The 27,044-nt window shown below is 37.3% G+C and overlaps 2 protein-coding genes across 2 annotated transcripts in view; one reads left to right on the top strand and one right to left on the bottom strand.

The window, feature by feature from the left end:
- The window catches only part of adgrl2a (adhesion G protein-coupled receptor L2a), a 174,556-nt gene extending 153,836 nt beyond the window's left edge, over positions 1–20,720 (bottom strand). Inside the window, exon 1 of the mRNA XM_088393686.1 lies at positions 20,544–20,720. The gene's annotated coding sequence lies outside the window, so the exon portion shown is untranslated. The remainder of the gene's footprint in view (positions 1–20,543) is intronic.
- On the top strand, positions 16,326–26,668 carry adgrl4 (adhesion G protein-coupled receptor L4). Its single transcript, XM_088393712.1, has 17 exons — positions 16,326–16,340; positions 16,422–16,601; positions 16,778–16,927; positions 18,776–18,925; positions 19,655–19,804; positions 20,082–20,152; positions 21,158–21,325; positions 21,453–21,636; positions 21,698–21,811; positions 22,198–22,397; positions 23,325–23,504; positions 23,990–24,193; positions 24,758–24,978; positions 25,412–25,478; positions 25,563–25,654; positions 25,736–25,904; positions 26,087–26,668. The coding sequence occupies exons 2-17, from the start codon at positions 16,487–16,489 to the stop codon at positions 26,147–26,149; spliced, it is 2,298 nt and encodes a 765-aa protein (XP_088249838.1). The 5' UTR covers positions 16,326–16,340; positions 16,422–16,486; the 3' UTR covers positions 26,150–26,668.
- The last annotated feature ends 376 nt before the right edge of the window (positions 26,669–27,044 follow it).

The following is a 27,044-nucleotide window of genomic DNA, read 5'->3' as shown; positions in this document are numbered from 1 at the left end:
CCACACTGTTAGCTTGGAACTACAAATATTTTGTTGACATTCACGTTTAGGCAAAGAACTACATGCAGTAGAAAATGATTTGCACATTTTTCCCCAATGGTATGTGTATTGGATTATATACATTTACTCATTGGGAATTTGGACAAATTATACAAAGAAAAAAAACTCTAGTGGGACGATTAAAGGATCTTCTCTTCTGCTTAGATACCATGACATTTGCTTTGGCCAGTGTGGCAACAGCCTCTGACTCTAGTTGAATCTTCTTAGCGACTTTTTCTATTCTTCCCCCAGAAGCTTAACTCCCATCTCTTTCTGTCCAGGCTCCATCAGCCTCTGCTTCAGCTAATGCTCAAGCAGCTATCACACTGGCCTTTGGTGGAGGTGATCTTGAGCAGAAGGCCTCAGGGAATGAATGAATTTGAACTTTGCAATAGTTTGTAGTGCTGTCTTGTTTACAACCCTCAGCGTGCCACTATATATTGCAAAGAGGATTTGTCACGTTCAGCTTACTCAATCAACATCACCGAGAATTCAACATTACAAACTATTAAAAACAAGACTTTACATCATGATGTGGATGACACCCAGAGGCCTAAGAGAGATCATATATGTTAATTGTTTAATTTTCACATTTTTTTTAAATATTATTAATATTATTATATATTACATTGTGTAAATAGACTGTTTCAATCATGCCCAATACTTTTCCCCCATGGTGAAAATGTTTTTCCTGTCAGACCGCAGTTTGTAGTTTGTATTTATTTATTTATTTATTTATTTATTTATTTATTAAAACTACTCACCATCTTACCTCACAATTGCAAGTCCTCATCCGCAATGTTGTGACAACACCTGAAAGATGTTACTTTTAAGATGATGCTTTTATAATGATTCTACAGCGTCTACCTTGTTTCTTGAAAACAATAATAGACGTCTAAAGATTTTTCCACATGTATTACGATGTCATATATACATACGGTAATTTCCCCATACACTGATAAATTATGTTTGACTAATGTTGGTGACTGACATTTTCTAACAAAGATGTATCTCTCCTTCCCACGCGACTTTTATTGATTTATGCTCCGACATACTGAGAATAAATAAATGACTTTTACATGGACCAGCAATATGTAAAAGGCTGCAAGCAGATGAAAATTGATAGCAGATTTTGAGTTATTATTAATGATAATGTCTGTCAAAGATGATGAAGAAAGTAAAACTGCTGTGTTCGTATTTCTTGGAAAGCAATGTGACGAGGATCTCGTGTAAAAATCTATAAAGGGAGGGCCATTCAAAGTGGCCATTGTCTTCTCTGCTTGTATGCTAAAAGAATGTTCGGTATGGTTGTACAGCTGTAGTCTTGTCAAAGAACTAGACTAGTAGCTGTTCTTCCTCGGCCATCATCGAAACTTTGCGCAATCAAGAGAAAAGCTGACCATTCGCTAATTGCGGGAGCACAAAAGGAGCTGTGTTCATCCACATATTTGCTTTAGCCATGTCTTCTTCAAATGCCAAATTGCTTTTGTGCAAGAGTTTTGAAGTGACAATAACAATTATGTCTTACAGTTGAGCAGTTCAGAGATTTGTTGTTATGTTTCCTTGACTGTTTTAAAGACTCCTGATGTTATGGCTTCCTTTAGAGACTTTATGGCCCTCTGAGGAAACAACCGTTTAAATTCAATTAAGACTACAAAATGGCACAACTGAAAACGGTCCTTTGAAAGCTTTGTTTGTGTGCACTCGATGTACGGTGACTATATCTAGAGCTGTATACGCAATAGAGATGATTATGGCTAAAGGGTACACTGTATTGGATGAATAAAACCAAATTGTTATGGCTGAAAGGTAAAGCATATTGTATATGCTGTGAGTAAAATGGACGTGTTATCAGGAAACTTTGTATAATCAGACGATAAAGCAATAAGCTTTGGCCCATCAGAGAATTTCATAATTAGCAATCAATGTATCATGCCAGGTGATTTTCAGAGTGCCTCCACTCAACTTACTAACCAATCCTGAGGCACTGCAAATAAAATATCCCATTGGATTACCAAATGATTAATCCTTGTCACAAGAAGGACTGCAATGGCAGATTAGGCATGATTATGATTGGGCTCATTTATTTTCAACATGCCATTATCTCTTGCAACAATGACTGAGCAAATGGCCGGAGCATGTTTACGGCTGTGAGCGTAAAACTGTGTTCTTGATCATTAGAAGTTAGCAATAAAGTCTAAAGTTCAACAACAACAATCACAAGAAAAAGTTGAAAAAGAAACAAGGACAAAAGATGCTTTAAACACAGGAACATTTAAATGTAATTACACAAAATTGGTTTGAATTCAACCATGACATTTAATGATTTCACATGAAGTCGTGCTATAAAATGAGGTTGAAGCTTAGAAGCTGCGGCAACACTGGCGAAATGGAATAATGAACGACGAATGATTAATTAAGAATTATTCTCAATGTGTAAAATGGATTAATGATAAATTGTTGAAATAAAATAGATAAACCCCCCCAAAGGTGCTGTTGTTTCTCTAAATATGAAGAGTTAGTGAAGTATTTAACCCATCAGTGGCATGCAAAGTCCTATTAAAAGCATTTGTTTTGATATCAACTGTTTAATTTTAGGAAATGAAACTTTACTTTTGTATGTAGTCTACTTGTAAATGTTTTTAAGTGTTGTGTCTTTGCTTGTGTGAAGCACATTGAGTTGCCGTGTGTATAACATTTCCTTTATAAATAAAGCTGCCTTACCTTCTCAATAAACAATCAACTGATATTAAAATAATAATATTATTATAAATATATTTGCATATTTAAACATAAAAACATACTTAACTAAGTTATATCTCTGGTGTGAACAATGTTAAAGAGAATAAGTGTTTACCTGCCCAACACTGGAAAAGAATCAGTAAATTTCATTCTTCATAATATTGCTGTCGCTGACATTGTACCTTAATCCAGCTATTTGATTATTAAACATCTTGTCCTCAATAATTCGTTAGAGTTCATGTAGTTTCCACAGCCTTAATTATGAAAACAAAATGTTCAACACATTTTTTCCTTTATTACTAGGTGTCTTGTCATTCAACCATCGGAATCATCAATTTTAATGAGCTTGTTGAGTAGGTGTGAATAATTGATTGAAAACTGTTTTCCAATGGCTCAATTGTCACAAACCAAGATAAATAGAGTGGAATAGACTTATAAAATATTTACTGGAGTGCTGGCCTCAAAAACGATTAATTCCAAAGTCCTTTATCATAGATGTAGATGTCCTCAATCACACAGGGTACACACAACCATGAACACAAAAAGTTGTCTAAGGACAAAGCCCCCAACCCACACACACCATTCCACTTGAAAAAAAAAAATCTCAAGTGTCAGAAAACTTATCAGAACTCAAAATTTGATAGTTTAGTCAACCACAAATATATATATATATTTTTTTAATCTTCAGCAAGCCCATTATTTAACCCACAACCACAATGCCCGTTAAAGAGTTAAACCTAACACTATGATCATTTAGTGCCATCTACTGTTAATAAAGAGATGTCTTAGCTAGAGGATGCAATCCATTTTAAAAATCAATGCTGGCTATCTGTTCTATTTTCAAGGCATATATTTATTGATTAACATAAAGTTACATACACTGCATGCAAAGTGATCTTGCCATGTTTGCTTAAATAGCATGTTTATTGATGTTTTTACCCCGATTTAAATTTACTGCATGTTTTTTTCTATATCTCTACACAAAGAATCAGGTGTGAAGCAATGTTTTGCGTGCATATACAGAATATTGCAAATATAAGATATTTCAATGATATGCAGTGGAGGGATGTGGCACGAGAAGGAAGTTTAGGTTAATTTGTCATTGTCAACTTTGATCAGAAGAATCTGTCTTGGCACAGGTCTATGCTTTATTTTTTTGTTTTTACATTGAGTAATGACTTTATCATAAGCCATCTTGAAAAAGCTAAAGGCGACCCCAGAAGACAAAAGGGGCAGGCGGTACAATTTGGACAGATCACCAGTCAATCATAGGACAGGATGGACAAATAACCATTTACTCATATTCACACCTCACGGCTGTTTTGAGTTGTCACTAAACCCAACATGTACTGTGACCAATAAAACACATTCCGTTTGGTTTTTAAATTAATCAAAAGTTGCGTTAACATTAATTTCCTGCCTACCTGCAACATTCCTGCCTACCTACAACATTTGCTTCATTAGCTTTTCAATGAGAATTGTTAAAATAAATATAATTTATATTGATTTTCAGGTTTTTTTGTTTGTATTCAGTGACATACTATGTTGAATAAAAAGATTTCAAATAATTGATTCAATTACTGTGAAATAATAATGATTAACAAATCAATAAACTAATATTAATTGATAATGATTCAAATAAATCTGTTGGATATGAGGAGAACATCCATAAAGTATACTAAAATAGTTGCTTTTGGATGTACGTAGGTAATATAGGTAATCTGTTGTTTTGGCATTTTGTCTCGTTAATGGGTACTTTTGCTTTGCATCATACAATTTCATACTTATACACCTCCGTGGTTGGAAAAAAAAAAATATATCCATCCTGTACTAATTCTCCTGTTTCTTCCAGATGGGTTGGCAATGCCCACGGCTTGGTACCAGTAAGTGGCCCGGGGTAAACTGCTGGTTTAATTGACTAAGGAACAACATTAATGAATTCCCATGGCAAAAATACAGCAGCTCATTAAGATAATTACATGCACATATGATGTAAGGATTTATACAATGCAATGGATATGGCATCATATGATTCATTCTAATTAAAAGTGTGGAACTGGTTCTCTTTCACATAATACGTCGCAGCTCGGGATATAATATGTTGTGGGTTATTAGATTTCTAAAGATGTATTTAAGCAAGTAATTCAAAATATTATTAATTTAAAATGTGCAATTCTCTCTCCCTTGCCTGGTTTGAAAGTCCAGTTTACTTCTGTACAATCCATATTGGATGAAAAAAATTCAGTATCAACCCATACTCAAATGATACTTTACACTCGACAGAACGTTTAAATTTGAGCAAATCTAAACCCTTTTCAGCCAAGCAATTTCACAAACTGAATCAACATATTAGTGAGGGAATGTCAAAGAGGTGAAGGATTGTGGGGATTAAACTGCACATTATATATATCACTAAATTCATTTTTTAGCATTTTTGTCATGGCTACTGCTCTGGTTTGTTATCTTGGTAGCACACACAGTTGGGCTTGTATCAACCACAGACAGATTTTGCCCGAGGCCCTAGTAGCAAATTATGAGGCAGCTCTCGAGGATATGATCAGCAAAGTTGATAATGTACTTCCAACGCTCATCCTTGTGGCCTTCCATTCTGTTATGTTCTCTTTTGAGGAAACTGCTATTCAAAGTCAGGTCCTGACCACCTGCTCAACTCAGCTCACAACAGGGCAGATAGCCTCCTTTTAAACATACCTCAAAGTGAAATCTCAAAATTGCCACAAAATGAAAATACCAAGCATGACACTGGAATGCAAGTGGTCAAGCAGTTATCACTTAAAAAGCTAGTTTGTAAAAAGTAAAGCATAGAACGCGACTGGCTGCTTCTGCTTTTTACTCCACCATGGAAAGGGGCTGACAACTTGAATTATATGGTTCTAAACACCAGGCCAGTTCTGCTTCTATGGAACCACTGAGACCTCCACAACAAAGACAACACATCACATGGCGGTCTATTTGCCAGGTGCTTGGGCTAATATTAAAATGCAGAATACTCAACTAGTCGGTGCTGCTCTGAAAATTTACTCGCATGCCTAGCTTTCTACCATCATTCCAAAAAAAAAAAAAAAAATTTACCACAGTGTGAGTGAGTCACACGGCCCTATTTTCATGCCCAGATAGAAAAATTCAATTACGCCGTTGTGGGCGTGAGCACAGCCAACTTGCTTCCCAGCCAAGGCTGGAGTCGATCTAGGGAATCAACACACGCAAAGTACATTTTTTAAGGAAGTCCTAGAAGAATCCCACTTTTGGATGATGTCAAGATTGTACTGGCAATCATAGATTACTGCTGTGAAGTGGGCACTTAAGACCGCCTTCCACCCTGTTCGTTAATGGCCATGTGTGAAATATACAAATCGTTTTTAGTTATTTTCATATTCTTCTACTTTATAAAGAGCACGCCGAAGACCAGAAGTACTCTAAGTAAAACAATTATTTAAATAATAATGACAACTATTGTCTATTTAGCTCTGACAGTTTTACATTTGCCAACCTCATATAGATATTACCTTTCAAAGTTGCCAACAGCTCTTTAAAAAACTCTTGATGACATAAAAGAAAGGAACTATTTCCTTCAGGGGATACTGCTTGTGGTTGCTGATGGCCTAAAATGACTTTCCGAAGGGAGTTGCAACACATTGCATGAGCTGACTTGAGGCAATGAGATTCTCTCCTTTTTCAAGCATACACATTCTGCAGCCAAATCCTTAATTGTATTGCTAGATTCACATAGTTGGGAGAAACAGTTCATAAGAAGCAGATAAATATCCTTGTGACAATGCTCTGTGATTTCAGTAAGGGCTTAGAGTAAAGAGTATTTTTTTTTAGCAAAAGCATGATGATGATAATCACTTAAATGGTTGGTATACAAAACTGTAAAACATCTACATGATGGTACTGCCACAGTAGTCTGTGTTGTTTTTAAGCCACACTGATAGAATACAACATTGTTTTTACCAGAAAAGCAGGTTTGTTTTCGGGGGCAATGTTTTCCAAATGCCGACAACCATCTGGATACTTCTAAGCAGCTCTTTTCATGTGGTTCTGTTTTTGTTATCGCCTGACTTGTGCACTTTTGACATGCTGGATGAAATCGGCTGTTCTAGCATCTCCGCTTCCTTAGGGGACTTGTGTACAGTGTACTTCACACAATAACAAAACCAGAAGGCTTGGTAGCCTGAGAAATGGGACTGTCAGATTTTTTTCTTTTTTTTTTGTCTTTTGCTGTTTGTACTAAGTTTTGTGGTTCAGGCCAGGAAATAGAGAGACCTTGAGGATATTCTATACAGACGTTTTCTGGGTGTTCTCTCCAACATCTTGACACCAACTCTGTCAAATTTTGTCCACCTCCATCACTAGCTGTCAAAGTAAGAGACACAAGATAGAAAATGCCTCAATAGGTCTTATCTCTACCAAGTACTTAGAAATACATTTGTGTGTTGTCACATTTTGGTTTGGATCCATATAAACTGTGACTCCTGAGGAGAGTGTACTTTCAACAATTTATGATAACTTTATTCAATTTTCTAGTCTCATTCATGTATTAATTCATGTATTTGACAATTCAGAATGGTCAATTAGTCTCTCACTGAGGTATGCACTCGTTTGTTAGTTCTAGCCATCCATCCATTTTCTGAACCGCTTATCCTGTTCAGGGTGACACCAAGGACTGAAGTCTTTCCCTGCAGACTACAGCTTGACCTGCCATCCAGTCAATCACAGAGTAGGAATGTGCACGTTGCTCTGAATGGGAATCAATCTCACGACACTCATCCTTGTGAACAACTACATGCAAAATAACCTAATGAATTAATATTTTCAAAGGAAAGATTCTTAAAGTTATTCATTAAACACAAATAAGACTTAATGATTTTAGTACCAAAGCCACGTGCAGATTTGAGATGAATAAATGCAGGCAAGACACAAGTGGGTGATTGTGATGGTGCATATAGTGCCATGAGGCCCTCAACAAAAGAGGCAAGCAGTGTTTGAGCGTAGCATCAAAATGACAGTTTTACCCCTTGCATTTATCACATGACAGCCACATAGTACCTCCTTAGCCCCAGAGGTCATAGAAGATGGATACAATAATCTCTCAGATGGGGGGAGGGATTCACCAAAAAGTACGGCTTGAGACTTGGCTATCCACCAGTAACTTCATATGTGAAGACATGGTCTGGTGTTCAGTCAACTAAATCCCAGCTTGGTGACTAAAAATGAAATGTTGGTTGACCCACAAAGCCCAACCACAAAAGGCATGATATTTGGATTTATAAGACAATATGATACGATGACTTAACCATCTAATAAGGCTGACATGACCTGAAATATTAAACTATAAAAAAGCCACATCTGTTTGGCTGAAAGCACAGTTTTTAGGAATATGTAGTATGATCATGTGAGGATCATCGCCAATAGACTGAGACCACAAGTATTCACAGTTACAGTATGGATTACAGTTGATGGATAAAGTGAGCCTGGGCTGCATTTGCAACTGCAAACCTTGAGGGAATATTATCAGGGAGGTTAGTGGTTTCATTGATTTCAAGACTGCAATCATCTCCATCTGATGTAGTGGGCAGAGAGAGGATAAGTGGGGATGCAGTCTGTTTGTCAGCATTACAACTTTGACATGAACTATTGAATCGCAAGGAAACTAGAGTATTTTGGATGAATGAAAAGCGGTGAACAGCAAGGTAAAATGTCAAAGTAAATATTCTGTTTGGTGGAGTGTGACAAATGAAAACTATTTTATAAAAACATATTTCATTTTTTATCTTCCATTATAATTACTATATTTAAATGTAAGTATTGTTTTGCATAAAATTAATAAAAAAGGTAAAAAAAAAAAATCACTATTATTTGAAAAGAAATCCGTATATATACAAGTCTTAAAAATGGCAACAATCACTACATTTTGTTTTATATTTTAAACTGTTGATATTAACTTTACATGTTATAAAATTAAACACGTTTTTAACTATTTATTTTAGGCAGTGTTCATCTGAAATCCCTCAGTTGCTAGAAATTTGGCAAAACCAAGTTTGACTAAAGAAAAGATTTATGGATACAATACATTTTGTTTTGAAGGCAACTGAGTAAAGGTTTTTTGAAAGAAAATACATATGCATGTCGGCAACATCAATCTACCATCAAAATAAACATTACAAATTAATTAATTGTGTTTTATCAAGGATGTATTTCTAAACATGGATTCCAAGTAGAAAGCAGAACTAAGTCCTCGAATTAGTTGATCATCATTAATTAAAATGGTTTTGTCAGACAGGTCAATTGAATTAGTTTCACGATGACAATAATGTGCAAAATCTATGAATATTTTTCAACAGCATTTCCCAGAGATTATTCAGGCAGGTAGCCTATTATAAATAATAATAATAATTATAAAAATGTGCAAAAACTATTAACATTTGTATAACTTTTAGGAGCATTTCCTAGAGATTCTCCAGGGTTGTAGCCTCCCTTTAGTTTGAGCGCTTTTAAAAACTAAAATTGAAAGAAAGGTTACAAGGCTACAAAGAGAGAGAGAAATTGTGTAGTAGTGCAGGCTACTAAAGCTAACCAGTAGAACCCGTACAAACAAGGTCTGGTATAAAGTGCCTAAATTATTAATAGAAAATCGAATCCTGCGACTTGTACTGACCAAAAGTGGAGGAAAAAAAATATTCTAATGTATTAAATAGCCTTACCTTCAGAGTTGTTTTTTTTCCCTAGTATTGGAGCCGTAAAGTGTGCTGGGACATGGCGAGAGCTCTCAAACACTTGTTAGACGGAGAAGGGCTTGTTGGCCGTACGGCTGGAAGCCACACTCTTAAGGGCCCGATGTGAGTAGAGGTCAGGATAATAGACACGGTCATACAACAAAGACTGATAATCCAGTCTCCGCCCGCAATGCACACTCAGTTCCTGTGTTGCAATCAGACATTTTAAGGGCAGTTAAGATGCAGCAAGGGGCAACTGAATGAACTGTGGTCAGGAAAGACTCCCAAGATCCCATTATGGAGAGTAACCGGTGTCAATTCGCAGCAATTAGACCACTCAGATGTGTCAGTAGACAGGCCTCAAATTAATAAATAAATAACCTCGACCACAAGTGCACGCCGATATAGCCCTTTGAGTCATTTGAGTCTCCCAGTGGTCTATTTCCGCACAACATTTAGTCTTTCAAAAAGCGACTAGGTGTGCCTTCTTTTCCGCTCTTTTCCTGAATGACCTTTAAGTGAAAAGAGTCCTTCGTGAGCATGTATTTTATTGTACATTTGTTTCTACCAATCTGCAAAAACAAATGTTCAATACAACGGATATGTTTAAACGCTGGTCACGCTCAGCTTGGGTTTAGGAAGTATATAGTATAGTAATATATTTATAAATATAATTTCATCTTTAATAATAGTAAAAAAAGGTTCTCTAAAAGCAGCAGCATGGCTCTGGACCTCACATGGCTTTTTCTGATGCCATACGTTCATTTGAACCCCATTGAAAGGGAAAGTTTTTTTATTTTTTACTCTTTCCCAGTGTAAAAGAAGACACATTAATGGCAACTGTCAGTGGTTTGTGGTTCTGCTCTCTAAAAAAGGCCAGTAAAAGCTCTCTGCCATGTCAGCAGGGTAGATTGGATGACCGCTCGACGACAGTTCCTGACAAAGCTGAAAAAGGGGCGAAAACAGCACACCAATCTTTCTTCTGAAAGGTCAAAGTAAAGACAATTCTCTTGAAATGGGGGGAATCAAAACTTTTCAGTTTGCTGTTTTTAACTGAGATTGGATAAAAACGATATTTCATTGCTGTGTTTTTGTATGGAACCAAGTCTTAAAGATAAAATCCATGAGGACAAATGATTGACGTACATGCTGTGTGATTTATGAATCCGGATTGCACATAGGGATGATAGTGACTTATTTTTTTGTGGGCCCGTGTGAACATGCCTAATTTGATAATGTTGTCTTTTCTTGGACAAAAGTAAACATTTTTTTTTTATATAATGAAAATAGTACCCAAATTATAAAGAATATTTTTTAATAGCTTAATGACATAAAATGGCATTGGTCCAGAAATGTAAGCAAAACTATTTAATATTTATTTTTTTGTTGTTATATATTATGGCTGGTGAAACCGGTGAAGGTCGGCTAGAATTTAAGTTACTGTGTGCTCCCTCCTATGAGCTCCAGTCAGTAGGCTGATAACAGTATTTTAGACCAACTAAAAATGCTTGAGGAAGGACTGGCTGGCTTCAAAATAAAGTGCATGACAGTAATCTAGCCAAGATGTAACAAAGGCATAAATTACTGTTTCTAAGTGATGTTATGAAAGGAGTGTTCTTTCATCTAGCTTTATAGTCAAAAGTTTACTCTAAGGATTAATGCATTGCCTGTGTATGCATGTATGCATTGCGCTAATGAACAGGAACTTACAGTATACACGCTGGGAATTGTAGGCACGGCTGCACTAGACATCATAATAGTCAGATGACAGTGTGTAAAATATTTCTTTCTTGTTTTTGAATGGAGAGACAGGAGGAAATAAAATTTGGCATAATGTATTCATAATGTATTCATTGCCTGTATGCAATAAATAGCTGTAACAGTAAATAACACACAAGTAATTTCCATCATTGCCAATACAATGTGTTATATGATGACTATGATGCAATAAATAGCAAAAACAATACTACAATGTCATGTCAGGAGTCGAGAACTGCTTCGGTCCACGACGCCCGTTTGTCCTATGACAAGTCATATTGGTAATCCAAAATCTGGTCTATTTTACAAAAAAAAAAAAAGAGGCTGTATTGCAGTTTAATAAAGAAACAAAAAAGTGCAAGAACCCAACTTGACAGTCATATTTTATAGTGTTCTCAATCTCAGTGGCAGCAAAAATAAATTATGTAGCCAATGAAAAACACCCCACACGGCTGCCATAATAAATCCAGTTGCAGTAATCAGTGAGAATATATAGATATTTGGAAAAGCATTGAAAGGATTAGACAGGGTTTTCTACCTCCTGCTGTACATGGCCCAAGTCCTGCTGAGAACACCGGGAGTTCTGTGGAATGAGTGAGAGGATTTGACCTACGTAGCTACGGTATTATTATTACGATATGACCCAAACAAAGCCGTCAGCATGGGACCGAGGTAGGGGGTGTGCTATTTATCCTTGTACCACCCCCTGTGTCTCAAAGCCTCCTTTCTTGCATTGAAGAAGATTTTAGGGGATTAGAAACCCGGAAGGGTGAATTTCCGAAATGTCGAACAATTTGGACCTCATCCATTTTTTCTCCAAAAGATTTTTCAAGATAAAAACAAAACTTCAAACCATTACTATGCATGATATCAGCAATTCTCCAGAGTCCTGCTGTGAGCATCTAAAAACGACTCAAGGCCCCGGGGTTGAATCTAGCCAGCCATATCATTTTATGTGGCCCAGTAAAGTAAATTATCTGCGTCAAGGAATTGAGAAACAATGTTTACCTAACAACATGACAAAACATATATTTAAATAAAATACATCCTATTCACCAGAGGTGCTTAATGTATGCCACCAGCCCCAGACTTGTTTTGCTGGGCAAACATGCTCTGAAATACCAATCAGAGGAGGATAAATTTCTGACGGTATTGTGGACTCGCCACCTTCCTAGGCAAATTTGAAATCAGTTCGGTTATGGAGACAGCCCCATTGCTTGCAAAGTTATTTACATCAGACAGAATTACTGATTTTGAAGGCCCTGACCAGATGAAATCGGTATGACAGTACATAGATACAACATATTTTCCACAATAAATAAATAAATTCTATTATCTACAAGTACTGAAAGCAGTATAACCCAGATATCATGAAAAGAATAAACTGTTGGGAATACATCAAATTTAATGGAACAAATATTAGCTTTTAGGTTGCAAATGTAGGTCAGTGCTTCTGATTGTGTTTGGCCCAGCTGCCTCTGACAACCCACCACTGCCTGTATGGTAGATTGTGTTGGACTTTGAGGTCTATGCATATCGAATACGGTGATTGAATTGTATAATGTAAAATACACATGGTGATACCAGTTTGCTAAAAAAGGCAGTTAGAGCAGGGTTTGAGTAACACAGAAGAGATTTCTCAACTAAACATTTAGTTCCTACTGCTGATATACACATACAACTGTTAACCTGTGCAGTAATGGTCCTGAGGTAACTGGTAACAAAAATGTAATTGAGTTGCTCCCCACACTTTCATAACAAGTCTTCCTCAGTATAAATGAGGTCCTTTATGAGATAAGACACACTGCTGTAAATGATTTTATAAGCAGGGAGCCCACCTGACATACTTTTTCTATCAGTTTTTTATTCAATTTGCAAGGAGCGCTGCAGGTGACCTAACCTATAAAAGGCCACTCCAAATTACATTATCAAGCTCCTTGAAATTTTATAAATTCAGAATCGGCCTCACAGGGAGGTGGCGCACAGTGGCGGTGGCTTCACCTTTAAGTTTGCATAAATCAATCTCACCAAAGGTTAGAACACATCATGCGTCCTACATCAATACAGTTTTTAACATCATCACAAATGATTATTTCAAAACCACAAAACCAGGTATGGGATCATATGTAAGGACAACATTGCTAAACCATTAAGGTGCAGCTAAAAAATATATTCATGATTTATTTGTGGACTTAATACAGTCATTCAGTTTTATGGATTGTGTAGATGCTCTCAATAAACGAGTTTGCATCATATGAGCCTACAGGTTAAATTACATAAAGCAATGTGTGTGTGTGCGTGTATGTGTGTATGTGTATGTGTGTGTATATATATATATATATATATATATATTTTTTTTTTTTAATTATTTTTTTTATATATTTTCTTCTTCCCCAAATATAACTATCTTATGTTGTACGCTTTTGGAGTGAGCATCGCCACTGGCTCATAGCATAGGATATATCCTTATAAGCTCTATACATGGTACCATTTTGTTCCAGTGGTTAAACTAACAAGAGGCTGGTAGTAGACAAAAAAAAAGAAAAAGTCCCAATCAGTAACACTTGTGGCTTCTTCCTGAGAATATGGGGCAAAAAAATGACTGGCAAAGAACTCAGGAATATGGATAGGATTGTTCAACTGTGTTCAGCACGACCAGGGCTTTTGTGAAGCGGTCAAGCGTGAAGGAAATGTATTAATAAGTTGCAACTTCGGAAAAACTGACGTCTTTCAAAATTTTAATATACTGACAAGATCAGATTTTTTTCATGCTAATGTTTTTTGTGAGATTTTACAACAAATTAATGCACGAATTAAGAATTTAATGATAAACAGAAAACAGAAACTGCGCTTCTTTGCTTCATTAGAAGGAAGAAATAAAAGCGCTTTTATTTTGTCTTTTAGGCACTCAAAAAGTTTCTTCTCCTTCTGTTCATCCAAAGACTTCTAAATAGCTTGTCAAAGTGCAAATGAACAGAAACGGTGGGCGGGATGTCCACTCACGCAAGAACTAGCAGGAGTAAGAAACACAGCGTATGCTCACTTTTAAACTTGTGTGTTGGAATAATAAACTGCTCCCGGTTTTATGAGAGAGAGTTGTGACCATCTGTGGCCCAGTAAACAGTTCTCCCATCAGGCGAACCATACGGTTGACGTACATCCCCCCTGTGTGCCAATTATCAAAACAGATTACCCAGCGAACATTGCACTTCAACCCTCGATATCGCCTAAACAGCAGCAGTGTCAAACCTATGCAAAATTCTGCCACTTTGGAGTCAGAATTTCCATATCAATAAGAGGAAAACGCAAAGTCTTTGCACTCTACTCAGGTGTCCTATTTTTACAATACAAACTATGGAGCTGATAAAGCTCCCATGGGAGCTTTTAAGAACTTGTCACTCAATGTGAGCACGCTCGAAAAGAGTAAAAACGCACGATGGAAGGGTGCAATCAGTCTAGGTTTGTTCGACTCAACATCCTTCCTCACGGTTTTAGGAGAAAGTCTGAGCGAGACATTCAGATATGTTTTTCACCGAGTTGTTTCCAAGGACAGTAATGTTGTGTCATTCAATGCAGCTGCCTCTCTCAGCAAACTCTACGCCTTGCCTAAGCAATTCAAACCACCTCCACAGATTGCAATAAAGTCAACACAGAGGTTCTCCAAGGGAGACTATTCATCAACGAATGTGTTTGTAAGCGAAAAGTCGGGTATAAAAAGACTTCAGTTACACCTGAATGGCTACTTGTCTTTATTGAATTCACATTTCATTTCACCTGTTTCCTAACTTCCTCCAAGTAAATGATGCTTTGACACAAGAATTTAGAGTATTAATATTCATAGGTTGGATGGATATAAATGGGACTTGGTAGCTTTGAGGGAACAAAAATTCTTACTTTAAAGAAAGTTTTGTATATTCGCACCTGTTTTTTTTTTTTTTTTTATAGTTGTTTCCCCACAAGGACTATTTTCCATCTAAAAAGTCAAGAAAATCACATTTACACTCTTTTTGAGCTGAAAAGAAAAACTGTCTGGGGAAGTTAATCCATCAAAACAAAAATTACTTTCAGGAGTTATGCTCTAGTTTCACATGAACAGCAATTGGAGGGGAAAAACAACACATCTGTACTTTATAAAGTGTTTCTCACAGAAATACAGGACAAACCAGTTCATTGTTTTGTTTGTATTTTAAGCCATTAAACTTTCCACCACTTCAACAACAATCAGATTTTAATCTTCCAACAGCAATGATGTAATAAAACAGTGCAACTTAAATGACCCAGACGTTTTGGGGGACTTAACAAAACAGTTGAACTCTTATTTGGTACTCAGCCGAATGAGTCACGGGACAAAGCAAAACACTTTGTCACTAAATGAGCAACATGTGTGGAATCACGTTGGTGAAATTTTCACCACAACGCTCCGGCACTTTTCTGATGCCGTCTGCCCAGAATTGTCTTTCTTCTTCAACCGCAGACGTTCGGACTGTTTGGGTTTGGTGGTGGACTCTATTAGCATTACACAGAACAAGAGTCTGGCCGAGTGCTGATTTTGTACAATGACTGAAGGCTTTCATATGTATGTCTCTAACTATATGACATAAATGAACATATGAGAACTCTCTTGCTTGTAAAGTTTAATTTCTGTGTGTGTTAGAAACATAAGCGAAAGAAAAGTGATTTTTTTAAACTCTAATCTATTGAAAATGTCAGGAAATTACATAAAAATGTTGCAGATTGTTCCTTTGTATTAAAATGTCAGCTATTGGAAAATTACAGTAATTAGTAGGAGCAACTAAAATCTAATCATTAAAACACAGCTAGATGACAAGACACGGAGTTACTGGGCCTGTGTAGCTGAAGATGGCAACAGCGGAGTTATGTAAAGTTATCTACGGAAGGGAGGAGGTCATCCTTGACTCCCGCTATAGTCTGAGTTGTTGTGTCCTTAGTGAAACCTTATTGGACAACTGGAACAATGGCAACAGAGGCTTTCCAAAGGGCAACATGAACCACCGGAAGACTAGAAGGACAAACACAAATGCTTCGAAGCATTATACAATATATATGGTAAGTTTGATCAAATAAAGAAGCACTTTTTGATAAATCGTAGCCAAGGGACTGTCTTTTCTTGTTTTGTTTTTTTGAAAGAAGCAGATTAAAGATCAAGACAGGAAGGGCCAGGTTTAGGGAAACAGGAAAAGTGATGCAAGGAAATGGACGACGTCAGAAGCCAGCCCACTACACACAGTCTACTAAAAGCCAAATTCACAACGAGTGCAATTATGGAGTCTTCGCTCTGGTCACCAATGAAACTTGTACTTTTGACAGGTATGTGAATCAAGCAAACTTTAAAGAAGGATCAATACTAACATTAACAAATACAATGCCATCATTACAAGACAGCTGTAAGCAACTTATTTATGTGATCTATGTGGCGCCAAAACAGGCCGTAAAATGATGTGGTATATTTTCAAAGGTTCTGTTTTGTCTTTGTGTCCGGACAGCATGGCTCTCAAGTATGATGGATCCCTGCCGATTCTCTGACATTTGTGATTCTTGCCACGAACTTGCAACATGCAAGGCTTTGAATGGCTCCAACGAGGCTTGCTATTGTAACCGTGGATATACCGGAGATGGAATTGCAATATGCAATGGTAAATATCAATCACCAAAAATATTCATATGGTCACTGAATAGTTGTAATATTGATGATTGTGTGTAGTCTACTGCCAACCAGTGGAAATCTATATTTATATTTTCAAAATATTCTGTCAATAACATTACAGCAGGACAGTATAATATTTATGTCTATATCAAGTCACATATCTTTATATCTATAAATATATTTTCCGCCTTCTTCAAATAAGTTTTAATGCCTTTAAAACTATGGGAGAGGTGAAATCATTTTTAAAATGGTTTACATATGGTCGTTCCATAAAACTGATTATCACATATTGCTCGTCAGACTGAATAATATCCATTGAAATGAGCAAGGTTGACTCTGCAAACCCTTTTCCGAGCAGTCATCTTGACCTTGTAAACTACTACATAATATAGGACTCATCCGGTTGCGGTATAAAAAGATACGAGATTTTTTTTTCAGCCTTGTTGGAGGCTTTATAGTTAGCATTATATTTTGTCTGGCATTATAGTTACAATAAATGTAGTAAGAATATAATATATGTAGTTAATTTAATACATACTGGCAGTTTTCCCACCAAATAAACACTGGCAGATCATTTTGAGACGAAGAGGGTTGAAGTTCAATCCCAACTTAACCCTGCTTACTGTTTTTGTAAACAGAGAAACCCTATTTTTTCATGAGGATGCTGCAGATAAAACATGAAAGTGAGCATGCAGGCGCGATGCTTGTGTCAGAGGAATTGCTAAAGCATCCTGTGCATGCTGCGAGGTATTTCCCTTCTGAATCCTAGTCACCTCTCATGAGAAGGCAGGATATCCCCTCTTAGACAACCTTTGTGCACAAAGTACAGATGAGAGGAAAAGCAGGCATTTGTCATTTACGGACAGCAGTGGAAATTCAAAGTCACTTCTAGTAAACGACATGAAGAGAGTTGGCATCAGTATTCCAGTCGATCATCCTAAAGCAATTAAATATTTAAAGCAGAATTAAACACACAACTTCAAAACCTTCCAAAACAAGGACATTGCATGTAATTATTTATATGAACATGCCTCAAAGCCAAAACAAACTTTTTCTGACTGAGAGAAAGCCATGTTTACACAGCATCCAACCATTCCATATGTTTTTTTCTGCTTGTGAGGCAGACATGTTGGTTAAAATCATGAGCATTCTTTCTTCCAAGCAACAACAACAACAAAAAAACGATAAAGGTTGCACAATGCACTAATACAATACCTAAAGTGAAAATTACTCATCCATCACACATGCCAGAGCGAAATGCCAAAAGGAGGAAATATAACACCTCGGAATGCAATAGAGAATCTCATCTCATATCATAGCTATCCCTAGTTACCATGCAATAAACCCCAGAGGTTTTGAGAGGTATAGTCAAGTCATCAGTCTGACTGAATACTTCATGTTATGAATCACGCCATGACATATGTTCCACAGCTTCGCCTTTCAGTCAGCGATTTCACACAGTTTTAACAGACAATTTTCCAGTTGGGAAAATGCTTTCCTCTCAACAGTCACACAATATTAGCACGTAGTATATTGTTTAAGACACTTCACTATATCGACTATGTCTCTCTGCCTGGCTGGATTTGTTCAGGTCAGTGGTGGTCATTTGTGGACTGCTACCAGGATGTATTCCCTATGTCTGTTGTTTACAAAAATTGTTAATTTCATTTAAATAATGCATTTAAAATCAGTTTAAGTAAACAACTCATATGACCTTCCTTGAAAAATCAACTCGGTACATTGTGCTTCTTTACGATGTGTTATTAGACAGTGACTGTCGAAATATGCTGAGATGATTTCCCAAGTAATCATAATATTCTTTCTGTTCTTGCCACAGATGACAATGAATGCCAGAATGTGACAAACATCTGCGGCAACAAAGGCAACTGCACCAATACAATAGGCAGTTATTACTGTACGTGTTTGCCCGGTTACATTTCAACTGGACAAGCCAAGTTCCAGACGAATGATGGAACTGAGTGCATAGGTAAGAATGGTATTTTTCATCACGTACATATTTGTTAATGTTAGAGAATGATATTGTCGTAAAAGCAGAGTAGTTTTTAGTTATGATTAATGTAGCTCAAATAATTTAATGACTTCAACAATGGCATTGAAAATGAGGATTAAGATGATTACCACCCAATATGGTAATTCTGAAAATTATCTAATGGATTAATTAAAGCCTTAAGATCTTGAACTGATGATGTTATGTGTGATTTCCTTTGTGTCATTATGGTAATTTATTTGTAAATTACTGATTTACCTTTTCAATGCGTGTGAACGCAGACGAACAGCTGTTAGGTGTTAGCTGCTGGAAAAGCGTGTGAATGTGAGAACTGTTTTGTCTTTCATTGAACTATGGAGAATAAACACATTGGAGGTGCTTCTTCCCCAGGCCTTTTGCTTCCTCTCCATCTGCTGCTCTGAGAATTCACTCTCAGGATCTTTGGCTCAATATTCGGCATGAACAACAACACTTTCTTTACAAATGTTCAACTGTGTAATTCTCAGCCCACACACATAATGGAAAAAAGTCGTCCACCTTACGAGAATGATTATGCATCGTTTTTATGCAGGATACATCAAATTAAATGAAGTTATCAATTGCAATGCTTGGATTTTATTATGTGTGATTATGTTTTGTTATGTGGTTGGCTGCCTCTTACGTGCAGAATCTCCTTTAATTTGATTGCTCTTTGTGTGCATTATTCAGACATTGATGAATGTGAGGCAGGAGGGGGATGCGGACCCAACTCACATTGCCATAATATCAATGGATCTTTCTATTGCACTTGTCAGCGTGATTACATCCCAACTTCTGGCACCAAGCACTTTCATCCAGAGCAAGGTGGAAGATGTAAAGGTCAGTATAAGAAGGAAGAATACACATGCACACTCACCACATTCGCTTATATTGTGATTTATACTCAGACTTTTTCCACATATTCAAACCTGCTACTGCAAATGTTGATGTTGCATAAAAATCAGACTGGTAAAGGAACAATGCTTTTCGTGGAAGTCACTTCAGCTGGTTATTTTTTATTGTTATCTATTTGATATTTGTTTGTTGTTATTTTTAAATGTATTTATTGTTACTTTTAATTTATTTTAGCGTTATTTTTCTAATTGTTATTTTGCAGAACATCCCCAAAAAAACTGCCATGACAACATTGGGTGCATCACACAGACTGTCAATAAAACACTTGAGTATGTAAGTACCCCATCTGCTGGCTTTCAATGGATCTGATTGACATTCATAAAAAAGAACAGATATTCATTCTCTATATTTACGGTGACCACAAGCATGTCATTTGCAGAAAATCTTCAGACTAAAAGTTTGGAGATTTCATTTGCAATACCTACAACCAAAATCTAACAGTGGCTCCGGACAGTGGTTGAAAATGACTGACTGTATATTTAAATACACCTGCACAATCAAATTAGATCTAAAGCTAGAGCTGCTGCAAATCTAATAACCGTAATGAATCAATACAATTTGATTTTGGATGGCGCCAAATCACCTGGCCTAATCGATTCACTCGAGAGCAACATGTGATGACTGAGTTTTCTGAGGAAAAAAAAAAAAGGGCTCAAGGACTTACCCAATTGCACCTTGCTTAGGAAGATATGGCATATATTAAAAATCCAGCTGTAATCCACCCTGCATGCCACCGAGACCAGGAGATGCACAGGTCCTTGGGTTTTTTGGGTCTCTCTGCTGCAGCACACCTGATTCAATGACCTCATCAGCAAGCTAGATCACGACCCAATCAATCAGTTGTGTGAAGGAGGGAGACTTCTAAAAAAGGCGGGGCAGCGGATCTCTCGGACTGGACTTGCCTACTCCTAAGCTTTGTGATTTGATAACATCTCGCACGATGACTGCTCAAAATTTAGTTGTTTGACCGTTTGTGGTTTTTCAATAAAACATGTAACTCACCACTGTATTGTGTTTTAGCACTGTTAGCAGTATTGAATTTTGATGTCCTTATTTAGGTCAATTTGAAATAATAGCAAATAATGACAACATTTTATCATCCCTGTTTATATTATAAACTTATACCAGAGCTCATCAGATCTAATAGGCTTGTCTGAGGGGGAAGAGGTGGAAACCAATTTCATAAAAACAAACGTCATTGTTTTCGATCTTTGTACTGCTGTTTCGATTTTCTCTAAAAAATTTAATGTTAGTTCCTATTTTTTGCTGCCCTTTTAGATGAGCAACCTGACTGAGCCCCTAAGCCTACTGAATTATATTGCTCAGCAGTCGTCCGGGGATCTGACCTCTGTGGAAGTGATTGCGTACGTTGAGGCCTTGAGCCGGTCCACGTCGTTGCTGGCCACAGGAGAAAAAGATCAGCCTGTTGTGCACTCAACTCTCATAGTAATCCCCACTCACTGGTTTCATTCTTCTCACTCACTGTTTTGACCATGACATCTCTTTTCTTGCGGGGTTTATGAGAAGCATGCGGACGCTTTATTGGAGGAATCACAAATGCTCTTGTCAACAGAAATTAGTTAAAGCAGTCAACAACTTAGTAGAGAAGGATGAGCTGGTGGCATGGAGCAGGATTAAAGAGGAGCGTCGGGAGCAAACCGTCACCAAGCTGCTGCACACAGTTGAAGAAAGTGCTCTTACTTTGGCTAACAGCCTCCAAACTCCATATGAGTTTCAAATTAAAGATACACAAATGGGTAAGACCAAAATTTACACTATGACTTGTGTTTGTTTTTATCTGCCAATTCCTTTCCACAGAAATGAGACTCTTCACTTTTGATGCCAATAAGAAAAAACCTACATTGTCATCAAGTATGGGCGGCGACATCATGACTCTAACTCCGAAGATGAAAGCGAAAGAGGAAAGTAAAGGTGAGTTGAATCACAGTTTAATGATGGAAAATGCTGCTTTAGCAAATTCTGCTGGAACAATCTGCAACTGCACTGGATGTTGAAATGTTAGCGAAGCGGTCACGGGTACCTGACTCACAATCTCTGCTCTAGTTTATCCTGAATGTGTTGGACGTGAGGTCAAGGCTATTTGATCTTCCAAGTTAAATTCATCCAAGCATGTCTTTGTAGACCTTGCTTTGTGCACTGTGGGCTTTCCATACTGTCACTACTTTTGGAATCATATCTCAGATACCTTACAAATCTCAGTATTGAGAAATTCAATACTTCTTGTTGGTCAGCAAAGTCAGCCGAAGAATGAGGTTGGACCGTCGTCAATGGTTTCCTCAACTTGTGTCGTCCATCAGAGAGCGTGTCAGTGGTGTTTGTGCGATATGACAGCATGGGAGACATCCTGAAGCCCAGCATCGACCCGGGTGTCAGTGACTACTCGCACTATGCGGAAACGGGGGAAATCACTGTCAATTCCCAAGTGGTGGCAGCGGCCGTCAAACCTGCTGACGTCTACCAGCTTGACCATGTCATCTTCACTCTCAGGCACGTTGAGGTAAAGATGAATGGGCACGCTGTCTTTCATTCAATTTGCTGCTGCTGCAAATTTGCAGTGCAGAACCTTTTTGCGGGGAGTTCCCCTTAATATCTAGTCAGACTGCTGCAGTAAGCATCTTTGTGCTGTACCTTACTAAAACTTTGCTTCCCGGCAAAGTTTTATTCAGTTTGAAGTCTTAAACACCAATCAGCGTCATAACTAGTACGAGACTTGCATCTGTTGTTGTGGCAATTAACAGATGGAAGAAGTACCAGGGCTAAAAAAATAACCAAAACAAATGACAAATGTTGAGTTAACAAGTTGAATTGCATCATATTACACTTGCAAATTTTTAACAAGTCAGTAACTGAATCCAGTTCTTTTCAAGAACAGGCACAATTGATCAAAAAGTATGGTGTTACATTCATTCTGAATACCCAGATTACAGCAGTAGAATTTGGTAACAATTTATACATTTATTACCCCCCCCCCCCCCCAAAAAAAAAGCAAACACTAATTTGTTAGAATTAACCAAATCCATAATAAATATTCGTGCTTGGCAGTACATATTATTTTTTTCACTCAGACAATAGATGACACCGTTAGAAACTGACTGGTAGGAAAGACTGTTAAGAGTCAGATATTAACATTGATTTATGACATATTCTGGTCGCATTTATGTAACTTAATAATAGTTAATTTATTTCTGTCTCAAAACATGCAGCATTATTATTTTTTGGGGAAAAAAATAATTTCAACACTCATGGACTAGTTAGTTACATTTAATTTAGTCAAACTGATCCTACAAAATGCAATTGCATTTGAATTTCATTGACATTTAATGAGATGTTTTTTCTCTCCACTGTAAGGCAACGACAGTTGTGTTCCAAATTCAGTACAGATGTCCATCTCACTGGCTCTTTTGTTACATTCTCTCCTCCAAAGCCTGTCGACCTCAAAACCGATGTGACCAAATGCGCCTTCTGGGAGTACACAACTGACAGCCTGCAGGGTCACTGGGCCACGCATGGCTGCAAGACCTTGCAAGTCAACAGCAATGCCACCACGTGCACCTGCAACCACCTCACACACTTTGCTATTCTCATGTCTTCGGGGCGAGCCAATGTAAGGTTTTAGATGTGTATTACAAAACATGTTCACTGTACCCCAAATGTCATTTTGGAGGTTTGGCACCACCAGAAGCAGAGGTAGAATTTTTTCCTTGGGGGAGCCAAGGATATCACCGTGAGTCCGCAAATATATATATATATATATATATATATATTTTTTTTTTTTACAAACTCCAAATATTCTTCAAAAAATGCTGATAAAGATTCTTGACATGATCTTTATGGCGGACAGGTGCAAATCGGAAAATACCCAAAAGTGAATAATCTAGCCTGGCACCTGGTGGTCCAAGCATATTCCAGGGTGGGAGAGTGCCCCGTGGCACCATTGTTTAATACACCATGGCATATTATTTTTAATTATCACTTGATTCTTAAATGTTTTACCTTTAATACAACAGGCTCGCTCTTATTTTTTGGTTAAAAATGAACACAGATTGAATTGTGAGATAAAAACACCATCCATTTCTCTTTTCTTGTCAGTTCATCGCCCACCAAACCGTCCTGACCCGCATCACCCAGCTAGGGATGATTATCTCCCTCATCTGTCTGTCCATGTGCATTTTCACCTTCTGGTTCTTCTGTGAGATCCAGAGCACCAGGACTACCATTCACAAGAATCTGTGCTGCAGTCTATTCATGGCTGAGTTCATCTTCCTTGTGGGGATCAACATGTACACTCACAAGGTGACGATCAAGAACTTTCAACCCAGCCCCAAACATTTTCTGGTATTCTGATGTAGATCGCAAACCTCCTGAAAATATTCATTGCAAAATAAATTTAAACATATTGTATGTAGTTATGTTTCTAAGACATATGTTGTTTACTGTATTTAATCACATGAGTTAAGGTCGCCACCTACACAGTGACTTTTTAAAAGTTGAAATGAACTAAAGGAAGGAAGAAAAGTCAATATGTTAATGTCACTCTGTAGGGTGTTTGAGATAACAACAATAATGTTATTTTCCTTCTCGTCATGATTTAACGCGCCGTTGAAAATCAAGTCTCATATTCAACTCTGTGGGAAAACAAAGTTTTGTTCACATGTGAATGTCACTTCATTGGTTTTTAAATCTGGATCCATCATTTTTATTGTCTCGGTATAATTTAAGTTTTATGGTCACTTGCAGTGGTGCAGTAAATGTGTGAGACTAACATGAAAATCAACATTTATATGTTTTTCAGGTCATTCAATTGGCCTTTCAAATGAAACATTCTCTCTCTGTCTCTCTTTCTTTGTTTCCTGGCAGCTCTTTTGCTCGATTATTGCGGGGCTGCTGCACTATTTCTTCCTGGCGGCCTTTGCCTGGATGTGCATCGAGGGCATCCATCTGTACTTAATAGTGGTTGGCGTCATCTACAACAAAGGCTTCCTGCACCGTAACTTTTACATTTTCGGTTATGGAAGCCCAGCAGTCGTCGTGGCCATCTCAGCCACGCTGGGTTCCAAGTATTATGGCACTGATAAAATGTGAGCATATACGTATGTATGTTTTATCATTTTTATTTGATGACGCAAAGACCTTCACTAAAACTCAAACGACACTGTTAGGTGTGTGCGTTGCTGGGGTCTATTTATTCTTAAGGCGTTTGGATTCATGGCCGGTTAGGACGGAAGTGCATGATATTAATTGTATATTTACGGCCTAATTTAAAATAAGTAAACTGTAGTTAAAAATAAATACATGTCTGCTGTTTCTACCTACCGACATTTTTTATTTTACATTTATTTTCATGATGAGTATCTCTGCTTGTGTTTGGGGGGAGCCGAAGTGGTTGCTGACCCAAACAGGGTTCTATTGATTGAGATCAGAAAAAATAGAAGCTGAGGTCCAATGATAAAAGGCAGGCAAAATTCAATTAATCAAGATCACTAAGTGGGACATCTTGCTTTTGTATTTTAGGTGTTGGCTGAGCACAGAGAACCACTTCATATGGAGCTTTATTGGACCTGCTTGTTTGATCATTCTGGTAAGTTATTTAAGCAAGAAGCAAGCAAGCACATGGTTTAAAATGGACAGAAATTGCGATGTGATTTTTTTGATCTCCACTCAGGTGAATCTACTGGCCTTTGGAGTGATCATCTACAAAGTCTACCGACACACGGTGGTGAAGAAGCCTGAAATAAGCCACTATGAGAACATCAGGTGGGATTATTAATACTTGGTTAGACTTGGGTTGGGCGTCTCAAATTTGCCAGCGTGATTGTGTTGGTGGTGGCTGGTCAGATCATGTGCCCGTGGAGCCATAGCGCTGCTCTTCGTCCTGGGTGCCACCTGGACCTTCGGAGTGCTGCACATCCTCTATGAGAGCACACTCACCGCATATCTGTTCACCATCACCAACGCTTTCCAGGGCATGTTCATCTTCATCTTCCTCTGTGTACTCTCCAGAAAGGTAATGCTGACTCATGGATTCATATGAAAACCTATTCAAACACATGAGAAGAAATTTAACCCAAACTACTTCATACCTGCCAAATTTAGATATATTATGATAAATTATGGCTGCATATTTATTTTATATATATAAAAATATAAATAAATATGTTAACATAGTAACTTTTGTTGTTGTTTCAGATTCAAGAGGAGTACTACAGGCTTTTTAAAAACATGCCATGCTGTTTTGAATGCCTAAGATGAATTCAATGAATGAATTCAAGCACCAGATCAACTTGAACAATGTTGGAAACTATACTAAAAAACAGATGCTATGTGAATGTGGAAAAATCCTTTATTCCATCATTGTCTGTTTATATTTAATTCATTTCTGTTTCAATGCATGCAATAAATGTTGTCCATTCATGAAATCCATTTCACCTTAAAGAAGGGGTGGGCAAATCCGGTCCTTAGGGGACGGTGTCCTGCAGGTTTTATAGGTCTTCCGGCTGCAACACACCTAATTCAGATGATCAGGATTGTTATCCAGCTTCTGCATACCTTGCTTATTATCTGACCATTTGACCATGTGTTGCAACAGGGAGCCATATAAAACATGCAGGACTGGAACTGCCCACACCTGCCTTTGAGTAACCCTGCAATCCACATACATTTCCCTTTTTGTATTGTTTTTATTTAATGCCCGTTGTATTCTTTATAACATAACAGAACTGCACTTACTCTTGTTAAATTAATAATAAAATAAGTTTGGCAAACAAACCATGCTCGGCTTATTCTCAGTTGAGTATTAAAAAAACTCAGCCTTTATGTCCTTCTTGGTGAAATAATGAACAATGGCGCTATCTAGTGGTAAAAAATAAAACACTCTTGGAGCATCTGCAAAACACTTGGATTGGCAAGTTTCAGTTGGTTGTTTTCTCTGTCTTCTCAGCAAATGTTAATTATAATTTGATAAATGATCTCAAATTATAATTAACAAAGTGTTCAATAATGTTCCATTTCCCACGTCATATAATTATCTTCCATTAAAATATTTTCCATTAAAATGCTTTTCCATTAAAATGAATAAATTGTATTTTTGTATTTTAAAGTGCTTTGTGGGGCTCAAAACTATATCAGTAAATTACACTACAGTAAA

This window comes from Syngnathus floridae, chromosome 13 (genome assembly GCF_059516105.1).
Source record: "Syngnathus floridae isolate MCC-2025c chromosome 13, RoL_Sflo_1.0, whole genome shotgun sequence".
Classification (NCBI taxonomy): Eukaryota; Metazoa; Chordata; class Actinopteri; order Syngnathiformes; family Syngnathidae; genus Syngnathus; species Syngnathus floridae.
The sequence above is the reverse complement of the archived record's forward strand: the minus strand, read 5'-3'. Positions and strand labels throughout refer to the sequence as shown.